General features: G+C 41.1%; 1 protein-coding gene across 8 annotated transcripts in view; it reads right to left on the reverse strand.

Moving 5' to 3' along the window:
- The window catches only part of KLHL32 (kelch like family member 32), a 196,340-nt gene that overhangs the window by 137,439 nt on the left and 31,054 nt on the right, over positions 1-27,847 (reverse strand). For all 8 annotated transcript variants that reach the window (XR_013960464.1, XM_080665871.1, XM_080665869.1 and 5 more), the window contains exons 2-3: positions 16,835-16,927; positions 9,303-9,483 (exon numbers count right to left, since the gene is read on the reverse strand). Coding sequence is in view for 6 of the 8 variants with exons in the window: in XM_080665871.1 (XP_080521997.1) it covers positions 9,303-9,483; positions 16,835-16,857 (204 nt within the window). In the remaining 2 variants the exon portion in view is untranslated. The remainder of the gene's footprint in view (positions 1-9,302; positions 9,484-16,834; positions 16,928-27,847) is intronic.

A 27,847-nucleotide genomic window follows, 5' to 3' on the forward strand; every position in this document is an offset into this window, starting at 1 on the left:
ACTAAGGAGGAGACAGTGGAAACCTAGTAATGATCTCACTTATGTTTTAACGTCAGCAGTGCTATCACCTTCGAGTCTTTACAGGAAACTTTCTCAGGAAACGAGACAAGCTAATTGTTAAACAAACATTATAAGTGTATTTCTAGTATCACATGATCTCACTCATCTAGGGGAAATAATGAACAACATAAACTGATGAACAAAAACAGACCCAGAGACAGGGAAGCATCAATCAGACTGTCAAACCTCAGAGGGAAGGTAGGGGAGGGTGGGGGTTAGGGGGAGAAATCAACCAAAGGACTTGTATGCATGCAAATTAGCCTAACCAGTGGTCACAGACAATAGGGGGGTGGGGGCATGCGTGAGGAGGGGTTTGGGATGGGAATGGGGGGATGAGGACAAATATGTGATACCTTAATCAATAAAGGAATTAATAAAAATTTAAAAAGTACATATAATGGGTGTTCTTAGGGGGGAAATTCTGAGGAGGGTGTTGGTGAGGCCAGGCACTGTAGTGGTGCTAGAGATGCAATGATCAGAAAAGAAAAAAGGTATTGGCTATACCCCTCAAGCGGAACTTGAAGTCCTCAAGCCTCCGTGCTTGCTCCAGCAACGGCACAACTGTCTTCAAAATGCCTCGCAGCTGCTCTTTTTCCAACACCCTCCAGGCTTCAGGTCTATGGTGAGTGTGAGCATCCCCTGTTCCCCTATTTCCTGATCCCCAAGCCAGGAGCCTCACTCATTCTTAAGCCTTTCCTCTCCCTTGTCATCGTCACAAGGTCCTGTGGATGCTACCATGTCCCACCCATTCTCCCACACCAAACCAGACCTCACACACTTCCTCTTCTCTCCAGCCATGTGCTTCTGGCTTAGGTCAGGCCTTCATCAGCTCTCACTTAACTGCTCTACATGCCTCTAGTGTGAATTATTTACCGGTGGGCCTCCTTTTCTTTATTTTAAAAATGGATATAATAATAATAATAATAATAATAATACCTACCTTATAGGTGCCTTTAGAGGGCAAAACGAGTTGATATACATAAAGCACTAGAGTAAGTGCCTATAGCACAGTAACTACCCAATTAATGGTAGTTATTAGTATTGTTATTATTGGTTGAGAATGCCAGAGAGAGGAAGAGGATAAAAACAAGGTTCAAGCCCAAAAACACAACCCAAGACCCATGAGACTATTCTGTAGGTATTTGTTCACTTGTCTGTATCTCCTCCCAGACTATGAATTCATTCTGTGTCTAGCAAATAGTAGGTATGTAACAAATGCTGATTGAATTTTTTTAAAAATTCACTTCTAATTATATATTATATACTCATTTAATAGCTTTTTAATCAATTTTGATCTAATAGTGACTAAAGAGTCTATATATATGAAGAGGTAATATGCTAATTGGTCCTAACTGTGTCCCAGTCACGACCGTTCAACAGGCCGTGCGCGCACAGGAACTGGTGGGTGGGGACGGGGACAGGGACTTGTGCCACAGGCACTTGTGCCAATGGGCATCCCCCTCACCGGTGGAGGCACACACAGGCCTGACGTGCCACCCAGCCCAGAGGGAGACATCAGGACAGGTTGTGGTGGCCCCCCCCCCCCCCCCCCGCCGACAGCGGTGCGCACAGGCCAGCCGTGCTGCCCGGCCCGGAGGGGGGGTGTCAGGATGGTGGCAGGGCCTTGGTGGAGAGCTCTCAGCACTCCTGCGCCAGGGTCTGAAGGCGCAGAGAGGAAAGGAGAGCAGATGGGCAGTTAGGGGGTTTCGGCCAGGAGGGGAGAGCAGATAGGTAGTTAGGGGGATCAGGCCAGGAGGGAAGAGCAGTTAGGGGGATCAGACAGGTAGGGGAGCAATTAGGGGCATCAGGCAGGCAGGCAAGTGAGTGCTTAGGAGCAAGTGGTTCTGGATTGCGAGAGAGATCCCAGATTGGAGAGGGTGCAGGCCAGGCTGAAGGACACCCCCTGCCCCGTGCATGAATTTCATGCACTGGGCCTCTAGTATGATTATAAAAATATATGAAACAACATTTTTTATCATGGGCTTTACTATATTCTCTCAAAACTAAAAATTATATAGGCAGAGCACACTCAGGCTCTAATGGAAAATGATGCTCAAATATTTAACTTTCCAAAATGTCATATTTGAATCACTTTACCATCACATATGCGAAGCTATGTTAGACAGTGAAGACATCTGCTTCCTTGGCCAGAAAGTGTAGGCGTTGGTGGAGATTTAAGATGGAGATAGCAAATGTTGAACAACAGTCTCCAGGGCAGCCTGCAGCCCAGAACTGCCCACGTGGGGGACCTGCAACTTTTGTGCCCACACAGGCAGAGGGGCTGCCTTAGGGAGGAGGGTGACAGGTTGACTAGCCCCCACCTCGCACACACACATTCTTTTAGATCATAAGGCCCCTAATTTCTCCTGATACCTCTGGTTCAATACGTCCTCATTCAATATTTTTTAACAGTATGTTGATGAACTAGTCCTCAGTTAGTCACAGTCCCTTTCAGGGAAGTTACTGGTGAAAAGAGCTATGACATAAATTAATTCCTTTTAAATTTTTTTCCTAGTTTTATTGAGATGTAATTAACATATACCATTGTGTAAGTTTAAGGTGTACAATATGATGATTTGATACATGTATATGTTGTAAAATGATTGCCACAATAAGGTTAGTTAACACATCACCTCACCTTTTGTGTGTGTGTGTGTGTGTGTGTGTGTGTGTGTGTGTGTGTGTGTCTGTACATGCGCGCACGCTCACGCGTGGAGTAAGGACTTATAAGATCTACTCTTTTAGCAACTTTCAAGCCTACAGTACAGTTTTGTTAATTATAGTCACCCTGCTATAGATTAGCTCTCCAAGACTTACTCATTTTATAACTGGAAGTTTGAACCCTAAAGGTCAACATCTTTCCATTTCACCCACTCCCAGCTCCTGGCAATTACCATTCTACACTCTCTTTCTCTATAAATGAGGTCATGCAATATTTGTCTTTCTCTGTCTGGCTTACTTCACTTAGCATAATGCTTTCATCTTTCACCCATGTTGCTGCAAATAGCAGGATTTCCTTCTTTCTTATGGGTAAATAATATTCCATTATATATAAAAGCACATGCACACACACAACCACATATTCTTTATCCATTCATCCATGGATGGACACTTAGGTTGTTCAATGTCATGGCTATCATGAATAACACTGCAGTGAACATGGGTATGCAAATATATCTTTGAGTTTCTGATTTTATTTCTTTTGGATGCATATTCAGAGGTAGAACTGCTGGATCTTATATGGTAGTTCTACTTTTAATTTTTGAGAAACCTCCATATTCTTTCATTTCCATAGTGGCTCATGAAGTTACATTCCTACCAACAAATAAAAGGGTTCCCTTTTCTCTGCATCCTTGTCAACATTTGTTATCACCTATATTTTTTATAATAGTCATTCTAGTAGATGTGATGTGCCATCTCATTGTGATTTTGATTTGCATTTCCCTGATGATTAGTGACGTTGAGAACCTTTTCATGTACCCATTGGCCATCTGTATGTCTTCTTTGGAAAATGTCTATTCTGTTCCTCTGCTCATTTTTAATTGAATTTTTTTCCTAATATTTTCTCCCATTCCATAGGTTGCATTTTAATTCCTTGAGGGAGACAAGCTACAGTTTTAAGGTTTCAGAGGATGGGGGCAGGGGGACTTGCATATGAATTTAGGAAGATGGCAGAGAGTAAAGTCTTTGTGAAGGACTTCACACTTGCTGTTGGCTGTGATACACCTTGGTAGATGCACAGGGTGAACCAAGAAAGGAATAGGAGTTCCAGGTAGAAGAAATAGTTATTAGCAAGGCTGAAAAGGGCAAAGGCCCTCAGGTGGAACATAGTGTGTTTAGAGAACAGTCTGGCTGCAACATCAAATGAACAGGTGGGAGAACAAAGATGAGGATAATGATGATGGCACAGCATGAAAGCTCGGTCCAGGAGCCTGGCAGACTGGGAGTGAGGAGCTTTGGAAGACCTGAGCAGAGCAGTGAAAGTAATCACACAGTCGTCTGCACAATGGTTAGCAAAGGGACAACCAAAGGAGGAGAAATGTCAGATGGCTACGAGAATGTTCTACACAAGAAGGAAGGAGTTACCAGATTCAGGAAATGAAAAGATGATAAAGGATGCAACCAAAACGTTATTCTCACCCATCACACGGTAAATGGGTGTGTAATTAGGTGAGCCTAAGGATGAGCTCTTCTCTTTTCCTACAAATAGTCAGGCAGAGCATGACTAGGCATTGCAAGTTAGTGCAAGGAGTGAAACAGCTAGTGTGCACTGAAGGTCTTCTTTGTGTCAGATACAGCGCGTAGCGCATTACAATGTATCATTTAAATCTCTACATCAAGCCATGCTGGGAGCTGTGCTTTATGATCACCTATTTACAAATGAAAAAACTTTGGATCACAGAAGTAAGATGACGTGTCTATGATCAAAGAATAGATAGTAAAGAGAGTGAATAACCCAATATTAATTAGAATAGCACCTACTGTTTGTCAGGAATTGGGAGAAACTGTGGTGAACACAGTCCCTGCCGCTGCATTCAAACTCAGACCTGATTCATAAGCTCTTCCCTTCCTTCCTTCCACCACTGCTTTACATTCTTATTTTAAAAGTCCCTGGTCTGACTCAGTTAGAGCATTTGGCAAATGCCATGTTCAGCCCACACCACTAATATTAAACCTTATTTTAAAATCATTATTACTTGGCCAAAGACTTTGTTTTCACCCTTCCTTTTAAAATGTTGATGATCACAAGAAGTCACAGTACTTTATGCTCAACTGCTCATTATTCATATTTTAATCAAGAAAAGCTGATGCCAGCTCTCAGATCAATGTACAGAAACTGTTTATGTAAAAACTGGGGTCTTCTCCTCACTTTTGCAGCCCCACCTCTCCTGAATCAGAACCATTACTTCAGTTTCAAAATAATCTGCCAGATATCAGAATACAGAGACAAAAATCTGTTTACATCAAAGTACTTAATTAACCTGAACAGACTACACTAGAAGAAACCATCCATGAATAATTTGCATATTTTATATGCAGGATATTAAGCATTGAAATATACATAAATTCTATGACAATTAGAAAACATTTCTTCATTCACTTAATAAATATTAATTGAGCACTTACTAAGCCTGAAGCAACATTATAAGGCTAGTGAAATTCACAGAAATTCCTAAAACAGGATACTGCTTCCAGATATCTCAGTGTGGCCGTGCATAAGACACAAGAAAGACACATAATGTTAGTTAGGGCATGTGGTTGTTGGGAGACATCCTCCACGGGTCTCTTGCACTTATGCATGTATTGAGAGTGAGGCACTGACTGTCCTTTGTTCTGAACTCTCTTTTCAAGGATGTTTCTATAGCAAGCAGATTTGAATGACACAGTGGTTTTCCCTTTGGAGCAAAAGGCAGTCTTGCTTACAATCCTGGAAGATACCATTCTCTTTGCAGAGCAAAGGGTAGGCATGCTTCCTGTCCAGTATAATAATGTCTCTCTCCAGAGTAAAGGACAGTCATACTTACTACCCATTATTTAAAAAATTTAATTTTTCATGGACTGTACTATTCAGACTGTGACAATTGTTCCAACTTTGTCTCAATTTATTGATCAGAACAATCAATACACAAGTCACTTAATTTTAATCTCACAAACAGGTGATGGCATTGAAGGAACTGTGCATGAGCCCAGCAGGACATGTGGGTAAGGGGAGAAAGCACACTTGGTGCTCAAGGAGACAGATGCCCTGGGGTGTGAAAACCAGCTCTTCTCCTTAATGTCTGGCAGTCCTTGGGCAGGTTATTTACGCATATTGTACTTTAGCTTCCTTATCTGCAGAACGGGAACAATAAAGCTTTCTTCATAGGCATTGTAACAGAGGTATTGTAAAAGAGGCCCTCTGGTCTAACCTACCAGAGCATCTGGGGCATTGTGGTGGAAGAGATGAAGAACGGAGTAGCAACAAACACTATTAAATGCCAATAAGGAAAATGCTCTCTTGCACTCGCATGCATGCACTGGCTCACATACACACATGCACAAAATCAAACCATTTTCCAAAATTAAATTAAAAACCCAATCAGGAGGGACTTCAGAGGAGAGCAGCTAAGCACCAAGACAGTTATATTACGGTACACAGGAAGACAGGACTCCTATTATATAACGTGCACATGTTATATATAACAATCCAAAGTACGTTGTTTGAAATGTCCTCTGATTAATATAAACTTTCTGGAAGATTAATGCCCAACAATTTGAGAGTGTATAAAATATATCATTATACTAATGCAATGAAAGGTCACTTTTCAGATATTCTGCTTCATTGCTGCAGTTTATAATTAAATTCCTACTTTTTATTTTAGATAGTTTAAGTAATTACCTATTTATACTCTACATTACTAGGTTTTACCACACTTAAAACACTTTTTCTAAAAGTCTTTCTTTTATGATTTGGCATCTTTGAAAATTCTCTTTAACTCCTGGTTCACAATTGAGTGCAGTTGATATTGTCTCTTAATCATAAAAAACAAGATTATTGGAAACATACAAATCAAACCAACAAATTGCCCATGTGCCTAAGTTGGTTTCTATATCATTTTTGAGACTTTCATAAGAGAAATTTTAAAAATTCGCATATATATATATATATATATATATATATATATATATATATTCTCATTTATATAGATTGTACACTGTAATGTTTTGAAATTATCAACCAAAATAGCATTGAAAAGAAAATTAAATAAGAATTAAATAATGTATATTCAGAAATTAATATTTAAAAATATTCTGGTTAATGATTATCAAGATTTTTTTCTTACATCTATATTTTAATTTCACTTAGGAACTATATGACTTATTACTTAACCTCTGAGTTATCTGAAACTAGAGGCTCAGTGCACGAATTCATGCATGGGTGGGGGCCAGCCAGCCCTGCCCCTAATTGTGGTGTGTGGGCCGATTGGGGGCAGGACCGGCCAGGAGGAGGGGCCGTGGACGGTTGGCCAGCTGGCCCCAACCCTGATCAGAGTAGGAGGGTTGATGGGGGCAGGGGCCACAGGCAGTTGGCAGGCCATGGGAGGGGCTGATCAGAGGTGGGGCTGGACGAGGGAGGGGCTGTGGGCAATAGGCAGGCTGGCCCCGCCCCCTGGTCGAACTCCCTGTCGAATTCCTGGTCGAAGGGACAATTTGCATATTAGCCTTTTATTATATAGAACTAGAGGCCCAGTGCACGAAATTTGTGCACGGGGGGAGTGTCCCTCAGCCCAGCCTGAACCCTCTCCAATCTGGGACCCCTCGAGGGATGTCCGACTGCCCGTTTAGACCCGATCCCTCATCCCTCTCACAATCCAGGACTGCTGGCTCCCAACTGCTCACCTGCCTGCCTTCCTGATTGCCCCTAACCACTTCTGCCTGCCAGCCTGATCACCCCCTAACCACTCCCCTGCCAGCCTGATTGATGTCTAACTGCTCCCCTGCCAGCCTGTTTGCCCCCAACTTCCCTCCTCTGCCGGCCTGGTCACCCCTAACCACCCTCCCCTGCAGGCTTGATCTCCCCCAACTGCCCTCCCTTGCAGGCCTGGTCCCTCCCAACTTCCCTCCCCTGCTGGCCTGATCGCCCACAACTGCCCTCCCTTGCAGGCCTGGTCCCTCCCAACTGCCCTCCCCTGCTGGCCATCTTGTGGTGGCCATCTTGTGTCCACATGGGGGCAGGATCTTTGACCACATGGGGGCAGCCATCTTGTGTGTTGGAGTGATGGTCAATTTGCATATTGCTTTTATTAGATAGGATAGAGGCCTGGTGCATGGGTGGGGGCCAGCTGGTTTGCCCTGAAGGGTGTCCTGGATCAGGGTGGGGGTTCCCTTGGGGTGTGGGGTGGCCTGGGCGAGGGGCCTGTGGTGGTTTGCAGGCCGGCCACGCCCCCCGGCGACTCAAGCGGAGGCCCTGGTATCTGGGGTTTATTTATCTTCTACAATTAAAACTTTGTAGCCTTGAGTGGAGCCAAGCCTTCTGCTCGCTCTGTGGCAGCAGCCATTTCTGTTGGGATTTATTTATCTTCTATAATTGAAACTTTGTAGCCTTAAGCAGAGGCCAAAGCAGGCCAGGGCTGCAGAAGCTTGGCTTCCTCCATCGCCGGGGGCAACCCTAGCCTCCTGCTCTCTCCAGCTCCATGGCTGCCGCCATTTTTGTTCGGATTTATTTATCTTCTATAATTGAAACTTTGTAGCATTGAGTGGAGGCCTGGGCCGGCCAGGGTGTGCGGAAAGCTTGGCTTCCTCCATCGCCGGGGAAACCCAAGCCTCCCTCCTGCTCTCTCCGTGGCTGCAGCCATCTTGGTTGGGGTTAATTTGCATGCTTGCTCCTGATTGGATAGTGGGCGTGGCTAGTGGGCATGGCTTGTGGGTGTGGTGAAGTGATGGTTAATTTGCATATTACACTTTTATTAGATAGGATTACTTAACTTCTATGATTCAGTTTCCATATATGAAAAATGTTGATTTTTATAGTACTTGTATGTGTTTGTAAAATGGGTTGTTAGGAGGATTAAATGAGATATGCATATAAAATCCTTTTCCATCACCTGAATCACAAGAGTGCCTGAATCACCTCAAGTACTTAAATAGATGGCATTCAACTAGCTACAACCATACTGTACACATTCATCTTCAAAACAACAAGCATGTCACCACATCTCATTCGCCACTAGAACTCAAACTCCAGAGTCCTGCTAAACAAGACAACATGTCTTCTTCAGCCGTTATGGACACACATGTCAACCAGAAAGGTCTATGAGGCCAATTGCATCGCTGATCCTGGAGCTAATACTGGAAAGCACTAAGACTAGAACATGCATAAAAACCAAATCAGAAGCATTACATATCTTTAGGGACTTTGTTTATTTTAACAAATTGTTTTCAGATTCTCCTTCTGATCCTGAATCTAGAAACATCCTAACCCTAGCTCACACCCCCTATGATGAAGCACTACAATGCCACACTTTCTTAGGGTGGTCAAATGTTAAATGCCCCTCAACTCAGACACAAAGGAGAGACATCCAGATATCCAGCCGAGGAAAGATCCCAATAGGGCCCCATCTCATTCTACTCAGGGAAGGCCCCCAACACTTACAACTCCGAGAACTATCATCTAGTTGGCTGTTGGTTGTGTGACACTTCAGGAAATTTTATCATCCTCTGTTTAGTTGACATCTGAAGAGAAACAAACAACCTGGACTTACCCGAAAGTAGTCGCTGCACGCTGCTAGGACGGCCTTGTGAGCATGGAATTTCTGTTCCTCCGCAATCAGGGTGACGTCGCAGAGCATGCCGTCGCTCCTCTGCTGATTCAGCGCTGCCAGGACACTGTCATTGTGAGATTCCGAGTGGCAGAGCCTCTGGCCTGTCAGCATTTCTTGAATACTATGAAGGAGAGCAATCAAGTCAGCATGCGTCCTCCACCAGCCCTGGCTGCCCCAGGTGCCTCACTCCCTCAACACCGACGGGGAATGGGGGCTCCAGCGTACTACTGGAGTGGGATTTTGGACTCCCCGTTTTCTTTCTCTCCACCATGCTCTTGCTCCCCTTTTCTAGAATTCTCTTCCCTCACACCCTCAAGGTTCTCTTTTTTTCCTACTCATGCTTCTCTTTCTGAATCGTGTCTGTGTGTGTCCACCTGTGTCTGTGCACTGACCCATGTCTGTGGGCCAGTGAGCCTCTGCTTCTAAGCCTCTGTCCTCAGGATGTGCACATCTGTGAAAGTGCATCCAAACTGTGCATGTATGCAGGTGTCCCTGTCCACTCCATGACCCTTCCAAACTCTCTGCTTCCTTCTCAGCTTTGCACCTCCTCTGTCCTCTGAGGACACACAAGCTCAGGGCGAGGTCACAGCCATGCTCTGGTCCAGCACAGCATCCACTGGACCTGCCTGACTCACCAGAGGTCCAGCACATCACCAAGTCCCCCACAGCACACAGTACTTTATTGGTAAATAAAACCGAATGAAGCAAATGCCAGTAAGAGAAAACAGGGCTGCCTGTGACCATTCCATGCAAAAAGCAATTAATTCAACCACAGCTGCTTATTATTTAACTTGGGAAATTATGAACATTAAAGGAAATGCCATTGTAAGTGAAAAACATTTAAGGCTGAAAGTAAAATATATCTACAATTTCAGCCACCAATGTCTCAATGTGATCATTGAACTAGATTTATGAATAGACTATACGATTTTATTTTCTTTTCTGTTTTTCGAAGTTGCTAAATTTATCCATTGTGAAACTTTCCCCCTTCATTCCCTACCCCATTCTAAAATATTCTTTCCATATCCTTTCAAAACTCCTAGGTGAAACCTCTGATCTTCCTAAAATAATGTGTAAGTAATGCCATAAACACAAAATGCAAACGGCATTTGCAGGCAGCTATGAACAATTCCAGCTCAGATGTATGAAAATCTCCACAGCGCTCTAACTCTCAGAACTGGCCCTGGACTAAGACAGAGGAGTGGCACCAGTCATCAATTACCCCCAGAACAAGAACAAGGGCCATCAACCTGTTTCAGGTCTGCAGCCTCTTCATCAAGCTGAGGAAAGATACCACATGGATGGTTGAGCATTGTCTCTCCTATCCTGACAACTCCTGCATCCAGTCTCTCCCTGTGAGTGGGAAAGAGCCTCTCAGAGGACTTAGGGAGTACCCACTGGCCTACACTGCATGATTAATGTATTTGATGTGGCTCTGCCCAGCCTGTGGTGCCAGGTGGCTGATAGGTTACGATTCAGCACAAATCGCACCACCTGAAATGGAAGCCAGTGCTTCCTGTGAAACGCCGGAGTGTAGCCAGTAAGCGGCATTGGGCATTTCTGACTGGGGAGCCTTCGAAATGTCAGAACGGTTGAAAGAAAAAAAAAACTTGACAGGAGGTGATGATATAGGAAGTTCTCGTGGGAAGGTGGGAGGATTATTTTCAGTTGAAATGCAGCAGTGGGTTTTGAAATGGTTACTGTCATCAAATATTCATCTTCTAGTGGCTTTAGCTATCGGCAGACTTTTTAAATCAGCAATTGAAAACTGCATTCAGAAGCATAAATAACTTTTCAATACAAATCTCTATGCAAAGCCTAAAATGGAGATTAATTAGCATGGCTCAATTAAAGAAATGAAGGAATAAAATAGTAATAGAAATATTGTATCATATAAGTAAAGCTTTGAAATAGTTTTTGAAAATATCTCTCCTAAATAAAAGAACATTTTGATATATTTTACAAACACAAAGCTCTTACTATGTTTCATGAATTACTCTTAATGACTTATAATTATTAATTCACTTAACATTCATAACAATCCTATGAGGCAGATACTATCATTATCTCTGTTTTACAGATAAAGCTGAAGGTCTAAGATCAGGCATTTTGAGAACCTATCACCAACAATACAATAATGTAAATTCATCCTCCTGCTTACAAAACAAACAAAAAAAGACAAAACAAAAAATGTCATAATCTATAAAAAAGACATCAAGTATCTATGACTGCAAGGAAAGAACATCACAAGGTCCGCAGTAATTTTATATTTATATTATACATGGTCAATTGCAAAATCAAAGTTGCTTTTTAAAAATAATATACATGAACATATTCATGTGATAAGAAATTTTTGAAATCATGATTCAAAACATTTATCTTTGCACTGTAACTAAGTTTTAGACTAGAGAATAGATTTTTTTATAACCTAAAAAATTTTATTTAAAACCCTCATAACTTTTCTCCCTTTTAATATCATCCTAAATGCTTAATAAATGTATTTTGAAGTTTCATTTGTAGTGGAACAGAAGAATATATTAAAATAATTGCCTTAAAATGTTTCCTTACTCATTTTCCAAAGATAGTGCCACAATTTGTGTCCTTTTATTAAGACTGAGTCAGTATTTGAATTTCAGATATCAATTGACAGTGAATAAATCTTGCCGGGGAAAGAACAGCTGTAAACTGAATTTGCCCGAGAATAAAGGGCTTAGCTCTGAAACAATTGTGATGCTGCACAATGTTCCAAGATCATTCAGCTGGGCTTGAAATAGTCAAGCTTAAAGAAAACAACACGCTAAATATTTAAGGCAAAACTTGGCTCAAGATTCCAAATATTTTGGAACCAATATGTTAGGAATTCTTCAAAGCAGAAACAAATACTGCAACATTTGGCAAGAAATAAAGGCCTATTAATCAACAAGCCATTATTGTAGTCTGAAAGTAACTTCCCACTTACTCTCAGATGTAAATCTGCAAAAGACCTCAACCCTCTAAATGTTAAGGCATGGGTGGCCACAGAACACAGCTGGAAGATGGCAGGCCCATTTGAAGCCAACGACAATAAACGAGGAGGAGGTGAATCGAAGACTATAATGTGCCATGACTACATTAAGGTGGGGAGCAGACACATGCTTGCAAACGGCTCCCTTGGCATCTATAACTTATACCAAATTAGCACATTAAACCTCCCCACTCAGAGTAATGTCTTCCCATTATGTGGGGAACAAAGAAGAAGGTAGGAAAATCATATTCCTAAAACTTCCTAAATTACTGAAAAAGACCAAAACCTGAGGCACATTTCCCAAAGATATACAGATTTAAGCGTCTTCCTAAAACTGGGGAAGGTCTTCCATGAACGTAATGCCACCCCTTCAAAATTCACAGGTGAGCGCAGGGGGTGGCTGGCTTCTCCCAGGCAATCCCAGCAGCCTCCCAGAGGGAGCCCCTAGAACTGAGCTGTGCAATACAACACCCACTGCACATGGCTGCTGACCCTGGAGTGAGGGCAGACCAGGTTGAGATGTGCGGTAAGTGTAAAACGCACACCGGATGCCAGACGTAGTGGGGAAAAAAGACTGCCAAATATTTTTGATATGCTGGGTTAAACTATATAGCTAAAATCCATTTTACCTGTTTCTTTTTGTCTTTCTAAAAAATGTGCCTCTGAAAAATTTAAATTATAAATATGCTTTGCACTATGGTTCTTCTGGACAGTGTACAGGTTCCCAGGGAGATGTGGCCCTCATTTCTTCCCGCTGAACTCTATGAGAGCACCAGACACCCTGTGGAGCTGCCCATGAGCATGGCTGTTCCTGAACCTCACTGGGCCCAGACTCTGGGTTACAGCAGGGCAAGCCCCAGATGCCCTGAGCAGCAGATTTGCTTTTTAGTGATGCCAGGGAGCAACTGTTTGATTGGCCATATGTCAACAGCCAGGAACAGGGAGATAAATAAATGATGTCTTAGGGAATAGGGCTATTCATGACTTCGAGTCTTTAACTTTCATTCTGAAATTGATGGCAAAAGCTAAAAAATCACATGCAGAGCATGATGTTCACGACATGGTCCTTCCAGAAAAATTTATTCATCCTGTGCCAGGTATTGCACTAGGTCCTGGAGATAAAATGGTGAACAAACCAAGCTTGGTAGCATCCCTTGTGGAGCATTCAGTTTAGCAAGTCAGTTACACATTAATCAAATAATTTGGCCTTCCTGAAGTACAGCTGGAGCTGTGGGCTGTAGCAAACAGGAGAGAGAAGAGGTTTCTAGTGAGGGGAACAGCAAGTCCTAGAATCCTGTGATAGGAGAGAGCATGACCCTCACACAGAATGTTAATGGCTAGAATTCTGAGGACAAGGCAGGATACGGTACAGGACCTGGAGCTCAGCAAGAGGTCTTGGCTAGAGGTGTAAATCTGTGACTCGTCTCCATGGAGAGCGTAATAGAAGCACAGCCAGCTGTGTCTCCAGAATACAGCTGACAGACAATCCACAGTCAAAGGTTGCTGAGAAGATAAGAAAGAATTCAAAACACAGAAACAGGGCTGGGCTCAGCTATGGAAAAGGACTGCCCTCTGGGTGGCAGGAGAGAGGGAATAAGTGGGCCAGAACATATTAAAACTCTGGGCACTTTGGACTTGTTGAATCTAAAGATTTAGGGGAACCAATCTCCATAGGACTTGGATAGTTGGGTTTATCTGAGTTGTGATTTTTGTCAGGGAAATGCATTGGAAATGCAGGGAGCAAGAGAAGTTAAGGATTTAAAAGAGTGGTAGAATCTCAACTGGATGAGAAGGGAAATGAGGGGACAAAAAGGTTGATGGGTTGTAGAAAGTAGCAGGGCCAGTAGATGAGACACTGCAATGAGGTCCAAGTACAACGATGGTGGAGGTAGCTATGAGCAAGCTAGAAGAAGTGGTCCTGGTAAGATAAAGTGTTTGATGTGGTTTCAGAAACAGAGCAACTATGGAGATTCAAGGTCCAAGGTGTGAGCGTGGAAGAGGGCGGTTCAGTGAAGGGAGAAGGACTTTGGGGATAAGCAGGTTGAAGATCCAAGGCTAAGAAGTTGGACAGATTCTCCACACAAAAAGAGAGCACTGGGAAGTTGTAAAGGATTCGCGATGAGGAAGAAGACTGAGACCAGGTGCTAAACGCTCAATGAATGAGGAAAATGGCCCAGACTATAGCGCAGTGGAGGTGACGGTGAGAGAAGTGAAGAGTACCATCTTCAGAAGCACCACCTTGTTGTTTTTGCTGTTTTTTCTCTCAAACAACCAGTTTGAGGAGTAATGATCTCAAAGCAAAACAATGTCCCAGGGTGACAACAATCTCTCATCCCTAAAACACACCAGATGTGAGGAAATAATAATGCCACCACGTGATAGGGCTACAAGAGAAGTGATGCCTCAGGAGAGGGTGGGTCTCAATGAAGTCAAGAGGTGAATAGAATTTTTCAGGGTGAGGGAGATGATAATAGTTCCACGGGACACAAGGGAAGTTTGAAAGGTGGGGAAGGGAAGGCTCTGGGTCTCAGCAGAGAAGGAAAGACCACTGTGGAGACGATAGTGCTGTGGGGGACAGATGGCAATGGAAGTTGGTCAGTAAAAACAGAGATGGCAGATTTAAAGAAAAAAATCATTTTCAGAAGAATGCACGTGGATCCTGGTGGCCAAAAATAAAGCGCTTGGTTGAGGTGGTAGCAGACAGATACCATGGTCTTTATGTGCTCTATTGGCTGGAGGCCAAATCTAGAGCAGGATTTCTCCGTGTCTGTGAAATCCATGTTCTGGGTTACATCGGTATTTGTTTTCTTTTTTTTGCCATGGGGGAGAGCATTGGGGGAAGGTTATCTTATGCATTTTAAGATATTTAGCATCCCCACCCCCAGAGTGACAACCAAAAATGTTGCCAGATATTTGCACAATGTATCCTGAGGGCAAACTCATCCCCCTAGAGAGTCACTGGTCTCGAGCAGTGGTCGGCAAACTCATTAGTCAACAGAGTGGCAAACCGCGGCTCGCGAGCCACATCGCGCCTCGCGAGCCGCAGTTTGCCGACCACTGGTCTAGAGCAGCAGATTCCCTTGGGGAGTGCAGTGGCACCATGCCATCAGCAGCAATGCCTCTGTTTTGGAACACATTTTGGGAACTGGCTATCCCTAATAGCTTCAGAGTTGTGGAGGAAAGCTGGTCTCATTATTTCATAGACAAATCCAATTCTTAATATTTTTACAAAGAAGGTATTTCCCAGGTTTATCACCTTTCTTATCCTTTGATCTGAAGAGCCATTTGTTTCCTCAGAGGCTGATGAAGCCTTGCCTCCACTGAGAGTATTCAAAGAACACCCTGCATTTTCTAATTGACCGCCTCTCGGTTTGGGGAATGTGCCAAGCTCCTTTCTGCCTGAGGCATTCCCCCTTGTCATCCCATCCTGCAGAACTCAGATCATAGAGCACTTCTTCTGGAAGGCACTTCCTCATCCCAGCAATCCTGTACTCTTCCTTCAAAGCACTTCTCACAATGACATTTGCATTATTCCTGGTGTGATTTGCCCACAGAATATACTACATTTTATAAGGGCAGTAACCTCATCTATGTTATTCACTGCTGGATCCTCTGCCCCAAGTAGGGTGCTTGGCTCAATCAATGTGTTAAATAAGTAAATTATTAAGAGAAAATGTCATGAGTATTTTGAGAATATGTATCACACTCCCCAGTGATTGCTTTAGGATGACAGTCAAATATATATATAGCTTTCTGATTATTTTTTAAAAATGTATTGATTTGAGAGAGAAACATTGATTTGTTGTTCCACTTATGTATGCATTCATTGGTTGACTCTTTTTAAAAAAATATATATTTCTTTATTGATTTCAGAGAGAAAGGGAGAAAGAGAGAGAGAGAGAAACATCAATGATGAGAGAGAATCGTTGATGGGCTGCCTCCTGCATGCCCCCCACTGGGGATCAAGACTGCAACCCAGGCATGTGCCCTGGGCTGGAATCGAACCTGGGACCCTTCCGTCTGCAGGCTGACGCTCTATCCACTGAGCCAAGCCAGCTAGGGCCATTGGTTGACTCTTGTATGTGCCCTGACTGGAGATCGAACTGCAACTGTGGCATGTGGGGATGACACTCCTACGAACTGAGCTACCTGGCCAGGGCCTGATGCTTTTTAAAATCATATACCTTTATAGCAGTATGCCTTTTGTTTGAGGGAGGTTAATATCCTAAATAAGAAAAAGATAAAAACTAGTATCAGTCAAAGAATGATGAAACATGTCTAGGTCTGGCTAGTAACTAGACAGCACTTAGCCCTGGTGCTCCTGACGAAACTCACACACACTCTGATGGTCCCGGCTTAATTCCCTCAAATATGTATTGCGCCCCTGCTCTGCACTTGGTCCTGGAATGTGCAGGGTGAAGACTGGGGGGCTGACTACACCACGCAGGACACATGCTGCCGGGCTCACCTGAGGCAGTGTTCAGACGGCATTTTCCAGCAGGGTTCTGAGGTCCGCAGGGTCAGCCTTAGAGGTCTGCAGCAGAATTGGCAAGCATTCCAGCTGAACAGAAAGACATGAAAGAAAAGCACAGTGAGCTAAATGCAAAAACACACCCTTCGGGCCTTCAGATCCCCACAGAGTTTTACAATTGAGATATACATTCCGACTGGATGTTCTTTTAATAAACAATAGTTCAAAAAGTTATTACGTGTTCAAGCTTTTTTTACTTGATTGGAACTTCAGGGACTAAGAAGTAAAATGTGTTTGAGAACCCAGCAATAGCTAAATTAAGGGCTACAGTAAAAATTAAAACATCAGACGGCCAAAGGGAAAAATTCACATTTGATAAACTAAACCTACAAAGTTCTAAACCACAAGTACTAGTTCACTCATCCTTTATGCGATTTTACTTTCCTTCCAAACATGCATATTGGGGAAATTAAGATTTTAAAAAAAGTATGTCTTTGCTAAACGTCTACAGAAATATGATTTTCTATTCAAGGAGATTTCTGAAAACTAGATTTAAAAGATAACATACTGAGAGGATGAAAATTAGTAGAAAATAGAAAACAGATTCTCAGAAGAGCTTTAGGATTAGCATAGTTGGAAATATATAATAGGATGAAGTTATCAAGCTTGAAATTGCTCCTTGCCTATATATTCATTTAATCTCACCCCAAACCTCTAGCCGCCCCCCTCCAGCCTGTGTTTTCAATCACTGGTGTAACTCTAAAGAGAAAATTTAATTATTTGAATAGTCTGGCACCTGGTCCATGACTATGCTTTACAACTGGTCTAGCACCTACTTTCTAATACACTGAAGTGGAAAAATTAATTCCAACCTGGAAAATCTTAAGCAGGTTCTCTTCTGCCGCAATTATATTTTGAAAAGCAATAACAAGGTAAAAACACTTATAAAAGAAATGTGTTAAGCTGTGCTTATTTCTGCTGATTTGTACAAAAGAGGAAACTATGGTTTCCAACATGACTAAAATACAGTATTTGTTACAGTGTATACAAACCCTCAATTGGGTATGACTATATAGTAATTCTATAGATATATCACAATTTGCTTAAGTATCCCATTGTTATTGAACATCAGGTTTTTTTCTAACATTATTCACACAATTACATTTTTTATTTCTTGTTTTCTTTCTTCAACTATAATTATAAAAAAATAGGATATCTATACTTTCATTTATTTCAAATTTGTTTTGACAAACCTGAAAATGAGCATCACTTTCAATGATTCCATTATGACTGTGTAGGGCAGGGGCTGAGAATACTTCAAGGCACACTATTTTATTATATAAGATACTTTCTTAGTAACCTATCACTGCTACAGTTTCCTTTCAGAATCTAGGTTATCATCTCCAGGCTATTACAGCCTAACACAAACACTAACAGAGATGGTCACTTGAACTTTAAAATGGGAAAATAATATTTATTATTACATACAGGAAAACAAACGTAACCTTTCTGAAATTCAAATATTTTTAAACTCACCCAGTAACAAGGCAAATGAAGAACAAGTATCCTAAAAGTTAAAATCATCCAAAATTAAAGGACACGTTGAACTTAATATTTTTCAGACATTCCAAAAATTATAATAAAAAATCATAAGATAAATTAAATTCCCTTATTATTTGGAAACCAACTCACTAAATGAGCTATTTTTATACTAATCCTACCTTTATTTAAAATTTTGATATTGTGCTCATCATTAACTTTGAAATATTACATTAACATAATATTTCTCTCCATCCTGAATTTGTTGGTTCCCTCTGAAACTTTGTACCTCATTCACCTCACCCTAGTCTCAGCTCTGTTCTCTGTCATGTAGATTATTAAACTAAGAAAGCAATTCTGCAGGAAAAGAAACAGAGAAAAAAAAAAAAAGAAGCAGACATACAGAGAAAAGGCTAGAGGCAAGAGATGGAAGGAGAGGACATTCTGGATTTTCCATGCATTCCTGCCTCTGGAGGTACATAAATAACCTAGACCTTTATAACAAATTCCATGTCTTATTTAGGCTAACACAACTGCAGATTAAAAGATCCCCAAGAAAATCAAGTAGAGTCCAGTCTAAGATTTTGTTTGGGGACAATGGGGGGCAGGGGGTTCTGCTGCTTTAAAAACACAGAGACACATATTCCTGTTGCTTCTATGGGAAAATGTATTCCAAGAACTTCCCAGAAAACATAGATTTAAATAAGTACTGTACACAATTTTGTGACACTTAATGCTATTTCCTCTGCATTCTTTAAATGACCAAGCTCCTGAAGACACCATTTAACTGCTTTCCACACAAATTCGTTATGTGAGAAGGCAAATGCTGTCTGTGCCTGTGGCTTAGTGGTCAGCCACTGAATGTATAAAATATTATTTTGGTGAACAGAGAATAACTGACTTCACTAAACATAATTTAAAGGCAAGGCATCGATTTATAAAAATAGTTAGGAAAACATATGTTAAAATTTTAAGTATCTTTTAATCAGCTTCCAAGCTTAGCTTAATGCTCTTGGGAAGGGAGAAGCGGATTTCCCTCTACAGCTTAATTACTATATGAGAACAAAATAGGTAAAGTGCTTTCTGTTTATCAGTGTAGAGTGGAACCAACAAAACATGTACTGTCCCCCAAAAGACTAGCGCCACAGATTTCCGGAAATCTTTGTGGTTAAAAATGCGATCAAATAAACTTAGCTTGCGAACACAAGTAAAGCAAATATTTAAAAAAATGGAGCCATGTTCACATATCAACTTGTGGTCATGATAGCTGGCCCACCCCACCCCGCCCACATCAGTGTCTCTCCTTTTATTCACAAAACTGAATCACACGTAGTGATTTGCCCAGGTGACAGGTATGTAGGTGAATTTTTACTTTTGTTTCACTGTTTGCTAATGTAGTTCGTGTGCTAAGTACTATTTTTTTTAATGCCAAAAATATGTATGGCAGCAATCCTCCCAGGGCTCTTCCCACGGCCTCTGAGCAGCGTGGGGTGCTCCAGGCCCCCCTTCAAGCTCTCCAGCGGAAGCCTGCACTCATCAGGGCACACAGCAAGCATTTCTCAAAACTACAGTAGTTCTTGCACACAGTTGACATTATTCACTGGCATCACTCAGGAAATGTTCATTATTGCAATCCCCTCTTTTACTGGTGAGCTTCTTCTCAAATATCTGTTTGGTACATAGGATTGATGGGGTTTCTTTAATCTTCATAGCTTTTATTTTCATTAAAATGTTTCAAGGTTGCCAGGTCTTCACTTAGAATGAAATTTTTGGACATTGAAAATAGTATTTTCAGGAGAAAAATATATTATTAAACCATAATAGTGTGAAAAGGAAAAAATAAAGTAAATGTCTAACAGGTCTGACTTGGTTAAGTGCAAAGAAAGACCAGATAGACTAATGTAGGATAATATGATCAACAAACATAAAATACTAAAAGCTATCTTTAGCTATTTTAATTACTGGATGCACACCAATACTATCAACATATAAGAAACTGGCTTATTCTTGTTCCTTTTAAAAATACTTGATGATTTTTAAAAAATATACTTTATTGATTTTTTTACAGAGAGGAAGGGAGAGGGATAGAGAGTTAGAAACATAGATCAGCTGCCTCCTGCACACCCCCTAGTGGGGATGTGCCCACAACCAAGGTACCTGCCCCTGACCGAAATTGAACCTGGGACCCTTCAGTCCACAGGTTGATGCTCTATCCACTGAGCCAAACCAGTTAGGGCAATACTTGATGATTTTTGAAAATATTATTCTTTATCTCAGCAACTTATAGAAATTAAAGGGAAATATCAGCAGATTTTAAGCAGGCAAAAGTAAAATGCAAGAGATAAAGAGGTGGTTTATAGGAACCAAGCCTGGATAAAAGAAATATGAATTATAGGTGTAAGTCTTGAGCATTAAAAACTAGTTACATTAGATGATTCTTTAAATATATTCAAGAGTTTGTTGATCCCAATCAACAAATTACATCAGTTAATATATCTTGAGAGAAATGTTTCTTCTAAGCATAAAAGAATTAGGACACATCCAATGGTTCCAATCATTATTTTATTTATGTATTACACATGGTGTTAATTTACCTTTAATTTTAAGTATTTCATAAATTGGTTTATTTTTAACACCAGTAAATCAGTGTATTTTTAAAAACAGTACATCATCATGTAGTGTCTAATAAATAATATTAGATATTCCTTTCATCTAAAAGGCAGTCAAGGGCACCCCACTGGCATACTTTCCTGTATGGACTATTCTTTCCTGGAGATTAACAAGGCTGCTTGCCCTTTCAGACAGTGAACAACACATCTAAGCTCTCCCACCAAATAATAAAGAAATGAGATGATTTAGCTCTAACAGGAACAGTCCAATGTACAATTTACTCCCTGAATAGGAATGTAGACCAAAAGAACAAAATTGCCCCTTTCTTACAAAAACCATACAACCCCTTTAATATAAAAAATAGAGGACAATTAATCAGAATATATTCCTGAGATCATACCCCTAAAGTCTTTCTATTAAACAATGGCCATTATAAGTTTTAATTAAAAATAATTTGAAATAATCACCACTTCACCTACTACCATGAGCCAAAAGTTTTCTTTGATTGTGTGCATGATCTCATTAATCCTACAAATTATGGGATATTATTATTCTAATTTTATTGATAAGGAACTTAGGGGTGAGTACTTCACAAAAAAATCACAGGAATAGGAATTGGTAGTGTTGGGGGTCAAAACCTATTCTGTTTAACTCCAAAGTTTGCACTATTAATTATCCTGCTCTAATCCCAAATTTTACTAAAAAATCATAAAACTATTACTTTCAAAGGCATATAATATTAACCCCTTATCCAAGAGGGATTCATTCTAAGACCCCCAGTGGATGCCTGATATACTATGTTTTTTTCTTACACATACATAACTTTTCACTTAAAGGAATCACTTTATGGATTCTCTTTGGCATATCCAAATCCCCAGCATGACTACTCTTGGGCTTTGGGCCCTTCTTAAGTAAAACGAGGGGACTTGAGCACAAGCATGTCGATACCAGCACAGTGTATCTGATAATCGACATGGCTACTAAGTGACTAATGGGTGGGTAGCATATTCAGTATGGATAAGCCGGACAAAGGGATAATTCACAGGACAGAGAGGATGGTGTGAAATATTATCACACTACTCAGAATAACATACAACTTAAAACTTATAAATTATTTAGTTCTAGAATTTACCACTTGATATGTTCAACAACAGTTGACCATGGAAAGTGAAACTGCAGATAAGAGAGGACTACCACGTCTAAAACTGAAAATACACATTACATGAAAATTATAGAAGAAATATAGTCAAAGAATGCTTAACAATATAAGACACAAATATATATATAATGATATAGTAAGTATTTCTTAGTAATCCTATGAGAGAGAGAAAAAATCAAAAGGCAAAAGGCGAAATATCTTTTTGTAGATGGATCTCATCAAAGGTTGCCTAAACGCACCAATAACCACTGCCAATTGGCCTGGCATGATAATCCAAAATAAACAAATATTTGTAATAGGGAGAGAGCAAACTCCTTTTAAATTATGAAACACACTAAATCATCAATTGTTTTGAAGAAGGTGATAAGTAACCACATTTCTTACAGTTAGGAAAGGAGAGCCAATGCCCATGAAATTTACGAAAGCTCATGCAGCAGAGCTTTAAGGTCTTCTATTCTATTTAACACTTCACATGTTTGAAAGCATCAAGTAAAATGCTTAGTACACAGTGGTGCTCCACAAACATTAATTTGACTCCCCTTCCCTGTCTCCCATATGGAAATACAGAGGCCACTCTCTACAGAAGTGTAGATAAGAGCATGGCTGGGAGAGAAACTGAACATATCAGATGTCACAGTCAGCCCCAGGTAGCACCCGATCAGATGAAGTGAACAGGGCTCAAGAAATTGTTCTGCATTTCATTAGAAAATAATTATCAAAATGGAGCAAGTGTAGCTTGTCAGCCACATAAATTTTTTTTAAAAATCCAATAATTTGTACAATTATAAGTAGTTGTCAAAAGAGCAAGAGATAGAAGACAAGTCATTAATATTGTCTATATGTAAAGTATGCACACATCAATAAGAAAAAGATAATCGCTCCATAGGAAATAATGGACAAAGAGTATAAACAGGCAAATAACCGAAGAAGAGATATAAAGGAACTGGGAACATATTAAAATGTTCCATCTGGTTAGGAATAAAAATGCAAATGAGTCATCAATATACCATTTCCTTCCAATCACATTGCAGAAGAAGAATGATGGCCAATGGTAGCAAGGAAAATGATGTTCTTATGCATGCAGCTGGGTATCTAAATTGGCACAGGCATTCTGGAGGACAATTTGTAAATATGTATCAAAGGCCTTAGAATGGACAAACCCTTTGATCTAGAAATTCCACAAGTAAAACCCACCCTATAAAACTAATCAGGCAAGTGTGCAAAGATATATATGTATAAGGAGATCCACTGGAGTGTTGTTTATACAAGCAAAAAGTACAAGCAATCATGTTAGGAGATGAGTTAAATGCTGTATCTCCTTCATTGGAGAACCAAACAGTAATTTAAAATGGTTATATCCTATATAATAAAACCCTAATATGCAAATTGACTGAACAGTGGAACGACTGGTCGCTATGACGTGCACTGACCACCAAGGAGCAGACGCTCAATGCAGGAGCTGCCCCTTGGTGGTCAGTGCACTCCCACAGGGGGAGCGCCACTGAGCCAGAAGCTGGGCTCACAGCTGGTGCAGCAGTGGAGGCAGGAGCCTCTCCCGCCTCTGCAGCAGCGCTAAGGACCCCTTGGGGGATATCCGCGGGAAGCAGGCCTAAGTTGGCAGGTGGACATCCCCCAAGGGGTCCCAGGCTGCGAGAGGGTGCAGGCTGGGCTGAGGAACCCGCCCTGCAAGTGCACGAATGTTGTGCACTGGGCCTCTAGTATATACTTTTGAACATTAAAAAATACTTACATGCTTTAAGAGAAAAATAATAAATCAATACATATTGTAAAACCACTTTTGTAAGAATATATATTTTAGATGTCAATGATGATTATTCTTCATTATAGAAACGCTTTTTAAAATTAGTTATCTGTATTTTTTACTGTTTCTATAGTAAACATGTACTATGTATATGTGTAATTAAAAACAAGGATGAACAAGAAAATGAGGTTTTGTGTGCAAAATCCAATACTTACCAGACATATAACTTAGGTAAGTCAGCTAATTCCAAGACTCAGTTTCTTCGTATATAAAATTGGTATAATAACAAATGCTATCTCTCAGGGCCAGTATGAGAATAAAACTAAAAGCAAAAAGCACTTTGAAACTGTAAAGTACTTGATGAACATTGGTTGCTGTTACTAGCTGACAGAAAGTCCAATAAAAGACAACCCTAGAAAGAACGAACCTGAGAGACTCGCAGGTGACTTAAGAGAAGAGTGGAGGAAATGCTAGTCCTCCTCCACCTGCACAGGTCATCACAGGTGGCAGTGTAGTGGTTTCTTAGTGTTACGTGAAAGGGAAGGGGTCGTGATGATGAAGATGATAGGACAGCCTTTATTAAGCACTTAATAAGTGTCCAGCACAGGAACTGGTTTGCTTACCTGATTTAATCCATCAGGCATCTTACTATCCCCTTTTTATGAATCAGGACATTAAGGCTTAAAGAGGTCAAGTAATATGTGGAAAGGTACACAACTGGTAAGTGATGAAACCAGGCTTCCAACCCAGAAGACTTACTCGAGTCCACACTCTTCAATACACCTGACACTAATAAGAGGAATGTACCGCAGGACATAGTGCTTTAGAGGGCAGGACCAATAGCCACGAGCACCATGGCCAGAGGGCTAAAGCAACATCAACTTGGACTCAAAACAAAGGAAGTTTCCAATAATCTAAAATGACCAAAGACTGGATAATTTACCATGCAAGGTACTATCTCCATCACTGAAAGTAAACGTGAGACTATAATACACATTCAAGGTTGTTCCAAAGGGAACTCAAATGGCCCTAGGCCTGCCTGCTCCATAGAAGCCCACAGCAGGATCAGGACCTACAACCACCACTGGCTGGTGTCTCCTAAGGAGGTCCCTGTTATGGAGTGAACTGTGTCCCTCCAAGCTCACATGTTCAAATGCTAACCCCCTTAGAATGTGACAGTGCTTGAAGATAGGGCTTTTAAAGAGGTAATTAATGTACAATGAGTTATATGGGTGAGCTCTAATCCAATGTGACTGGTGTCCCTATAAGAATAGATTGGGACACACATGAGTACAGAGGAGACACCATGTGAGGACACAGCAAGAAGGCAGCAGCTACAAGCCAAGGAGATGGGCTTAGAGAGAAACCAACCCTGTGGACACCTTTATCTTGGACATGCAGCCTCCAGAACAAACAGAAAATAATTTTTGTTGGTTAAGCCACCCAGTCTGTGGGACTTTGTTATGGCAGCCCTAGCAAACTAATACAGCTGGGCACAGCCCACTATGGGCCAATCCTTGCCCTTGGCTGCCCTCTCACCACCACTCTACACTGAAATCAGCCATCTCCAGCCACTGCTGACTTGGCCTACCCGTCTCTTCCTTCCTCATCTGATAGGCTATGCCAGGCCCCCTGACCACCATGCCTCTAGGTCTGCAACAGCTGGAGTTCTGCTCAAAGCTGGGCCACAGGTGACGGAGAAACCGCCAGCCACAGGGAACCCCTGGCCTGACAGGTGCCTCTCAACTCATGCTCCCCAGGAGCATCTGGCTTCCACCTTCACATTTCCAGTCAGTGCTTGCCTTTCTCCGGGTGCTATAACCCACCACTCTCTAAGGAAATTCCCTCTGGAAAGTTGTTTGGACTCCAAGGCACACAGTTTGTTTTACTGGATCCATTTCCTTCCCAGGTTATGTAAGTACTGTGGGGGCCCCAGCAGCCAGGGAAGAGAGTCCAGAGTATGGGAGATGGGCACCTGCCATCTCCCTGTGTCCCAAGGCCAAGCGCTGTGTACCTGTAAGCCTTCTCCATAACTTCAGTGATTACTTTCCTTCAGGGGCCTTCTACCAAGCTGCCTTTCATGGATAACTCCACCAGTCTGTCACACATGACTACAAATGTGTACACCCTTTCCAATTCAGTCCTGCTGCTGGATCCACCCTCAGAGGAGAGGGAGGGACACTACCCACTTCCACATGCTATGCAGACCCAGCTCCAGCCAAGATACCCAGGTACATGGCAGTCAACTGAATATAGGCAAAAACCCTTAGCCATCTGATTACCTCACTGCTCTGCTTCAAAAGGTTGTGATAAAGTCAAATTCCATAAAATTGCATCCCTGCGACCATCTCCAGCATTGTATCCTGACACGTGACTTCTTGTTTTTTGGTCACAGTCATGCAGATCTACTCATCCACACTGCACAACTGTTCTCTCCCTTCGGGATACTGGTACCTCTCTTCTTTGCCTGGTTAGCTCCTACTCATACTGCAAGTTCCAGATGTTACTTCCTCTGGGAAGCCTCCCTTAACCTCCCAGGTCTTAATTAATTAATTACTCTTCTACATGCTCCAGTAACACCTAAACATCCACACTCACAGAATCAACACTCTGTAGAATTACTTATTTGGAGAAAGGCCAAAATCTATTGCACCCACCTCATTTCCACCCATACTCTACCCCCAGGTAGTAAGCTCTTTAAATGCGGGTGACTATTCAACTTGGGATAGTCACAGTTTTGCCTGGTGTCCTAGTGTAATTACTAATTGCATCCCCATTTGTTCTCTTTTGTTTCCCAATTTGAATGATACATTTTTTTTTTGTCATCTTGACTATAGAGGCAGGATCCACATTTTTTTTTGTTCACTGTCTTGAATCTGTTAGAATGACAATTGTGCTTACAAAATCCCCAAAAGCAGACAGAGTAAAAGTACAATACATCTCCATCTTAGAATGACATCTTAATCCCAGATTATTTGCATATATTGAATCACAACATGTTAACTTATATTACAAAATTCATGCCCTAAAAGAATAAAGTGCTGTACTGAATATAAAAAAGTTCTCTAATAAGAACAAGGATGAAGTTTCTAGCCACCCTCGTGATTACAGCTAAAGACCTTGGGAACCAAACTAAAATATAATGTTTAAGTCAGTTCTTCCAGTCACATTAGCACACCCCTTTTCGGTTCTTCCTTTAATTTAATTTTTAGCTCCATCACTCCTCTATGAATAGAAGCACAAAATGCTTGGATCAGTTACACAGTCTTGTCAAAATAACCTAACCTGCAATTATAACATCCTAAGGTGCTTTTGAAAAATGCTGCCATGAAAACTTTTTTCTTAAAGAATATTCTATAGAGCTCACACCACTGGAAATTAAATCTTCCAGCTGAATATTTATAGATGGCATAATGTAGACCTTGAAACTTATGCTGATATACAAATTATTTATATGCTAAATAACATTATGTGGCAAAACATCAATAAGCTTCACTTATATAATTAAAAACCTCTGTATAAAAAGTTATTCATCAGACAGTAAATGAACAGTCCCCTCTGATTAACAGTTGTTTTCTAACAAACAGAAAAAATGGTTTACAGTTCCCCAACCTATGATCTAGATGTAACCCAGACTCTGCCCTTCAAATAGCTATAATCTGCAAAGCAAGGCATAACATCCACACTTGCATTCTGCGTTTTCTTCTATTGAGAGATGCACAATATTTTCCTCATTTTAAAATGTCTAAAATTAAGGTTGTACCTTAAATCAATATATTCACTAGTATGCTACTATTTTCTCCCTTAAAAAGCTGTTGTGTGTCTTACATCTGCAAGAAGCATTAGCACTGGGGAAGCACTATAATTTATGTACCTACTTAAGGAAGCTAGTACAGGTATTACATTTGATTCTCACAATGACCTAGCATTTTAAGAACTA

Source organism: Plecotus auritus (genome assembly GCF_963455305.1).
Source record: "Plecotus auritus genome assembly, chromosome: 4".
Classification (NCBI taxonomy): Eukaryota; Metazoa; Chordata; class Mammalia; order Chiroptera; family Vespertilionidae; genus Plecotus; species Plecotus auritus.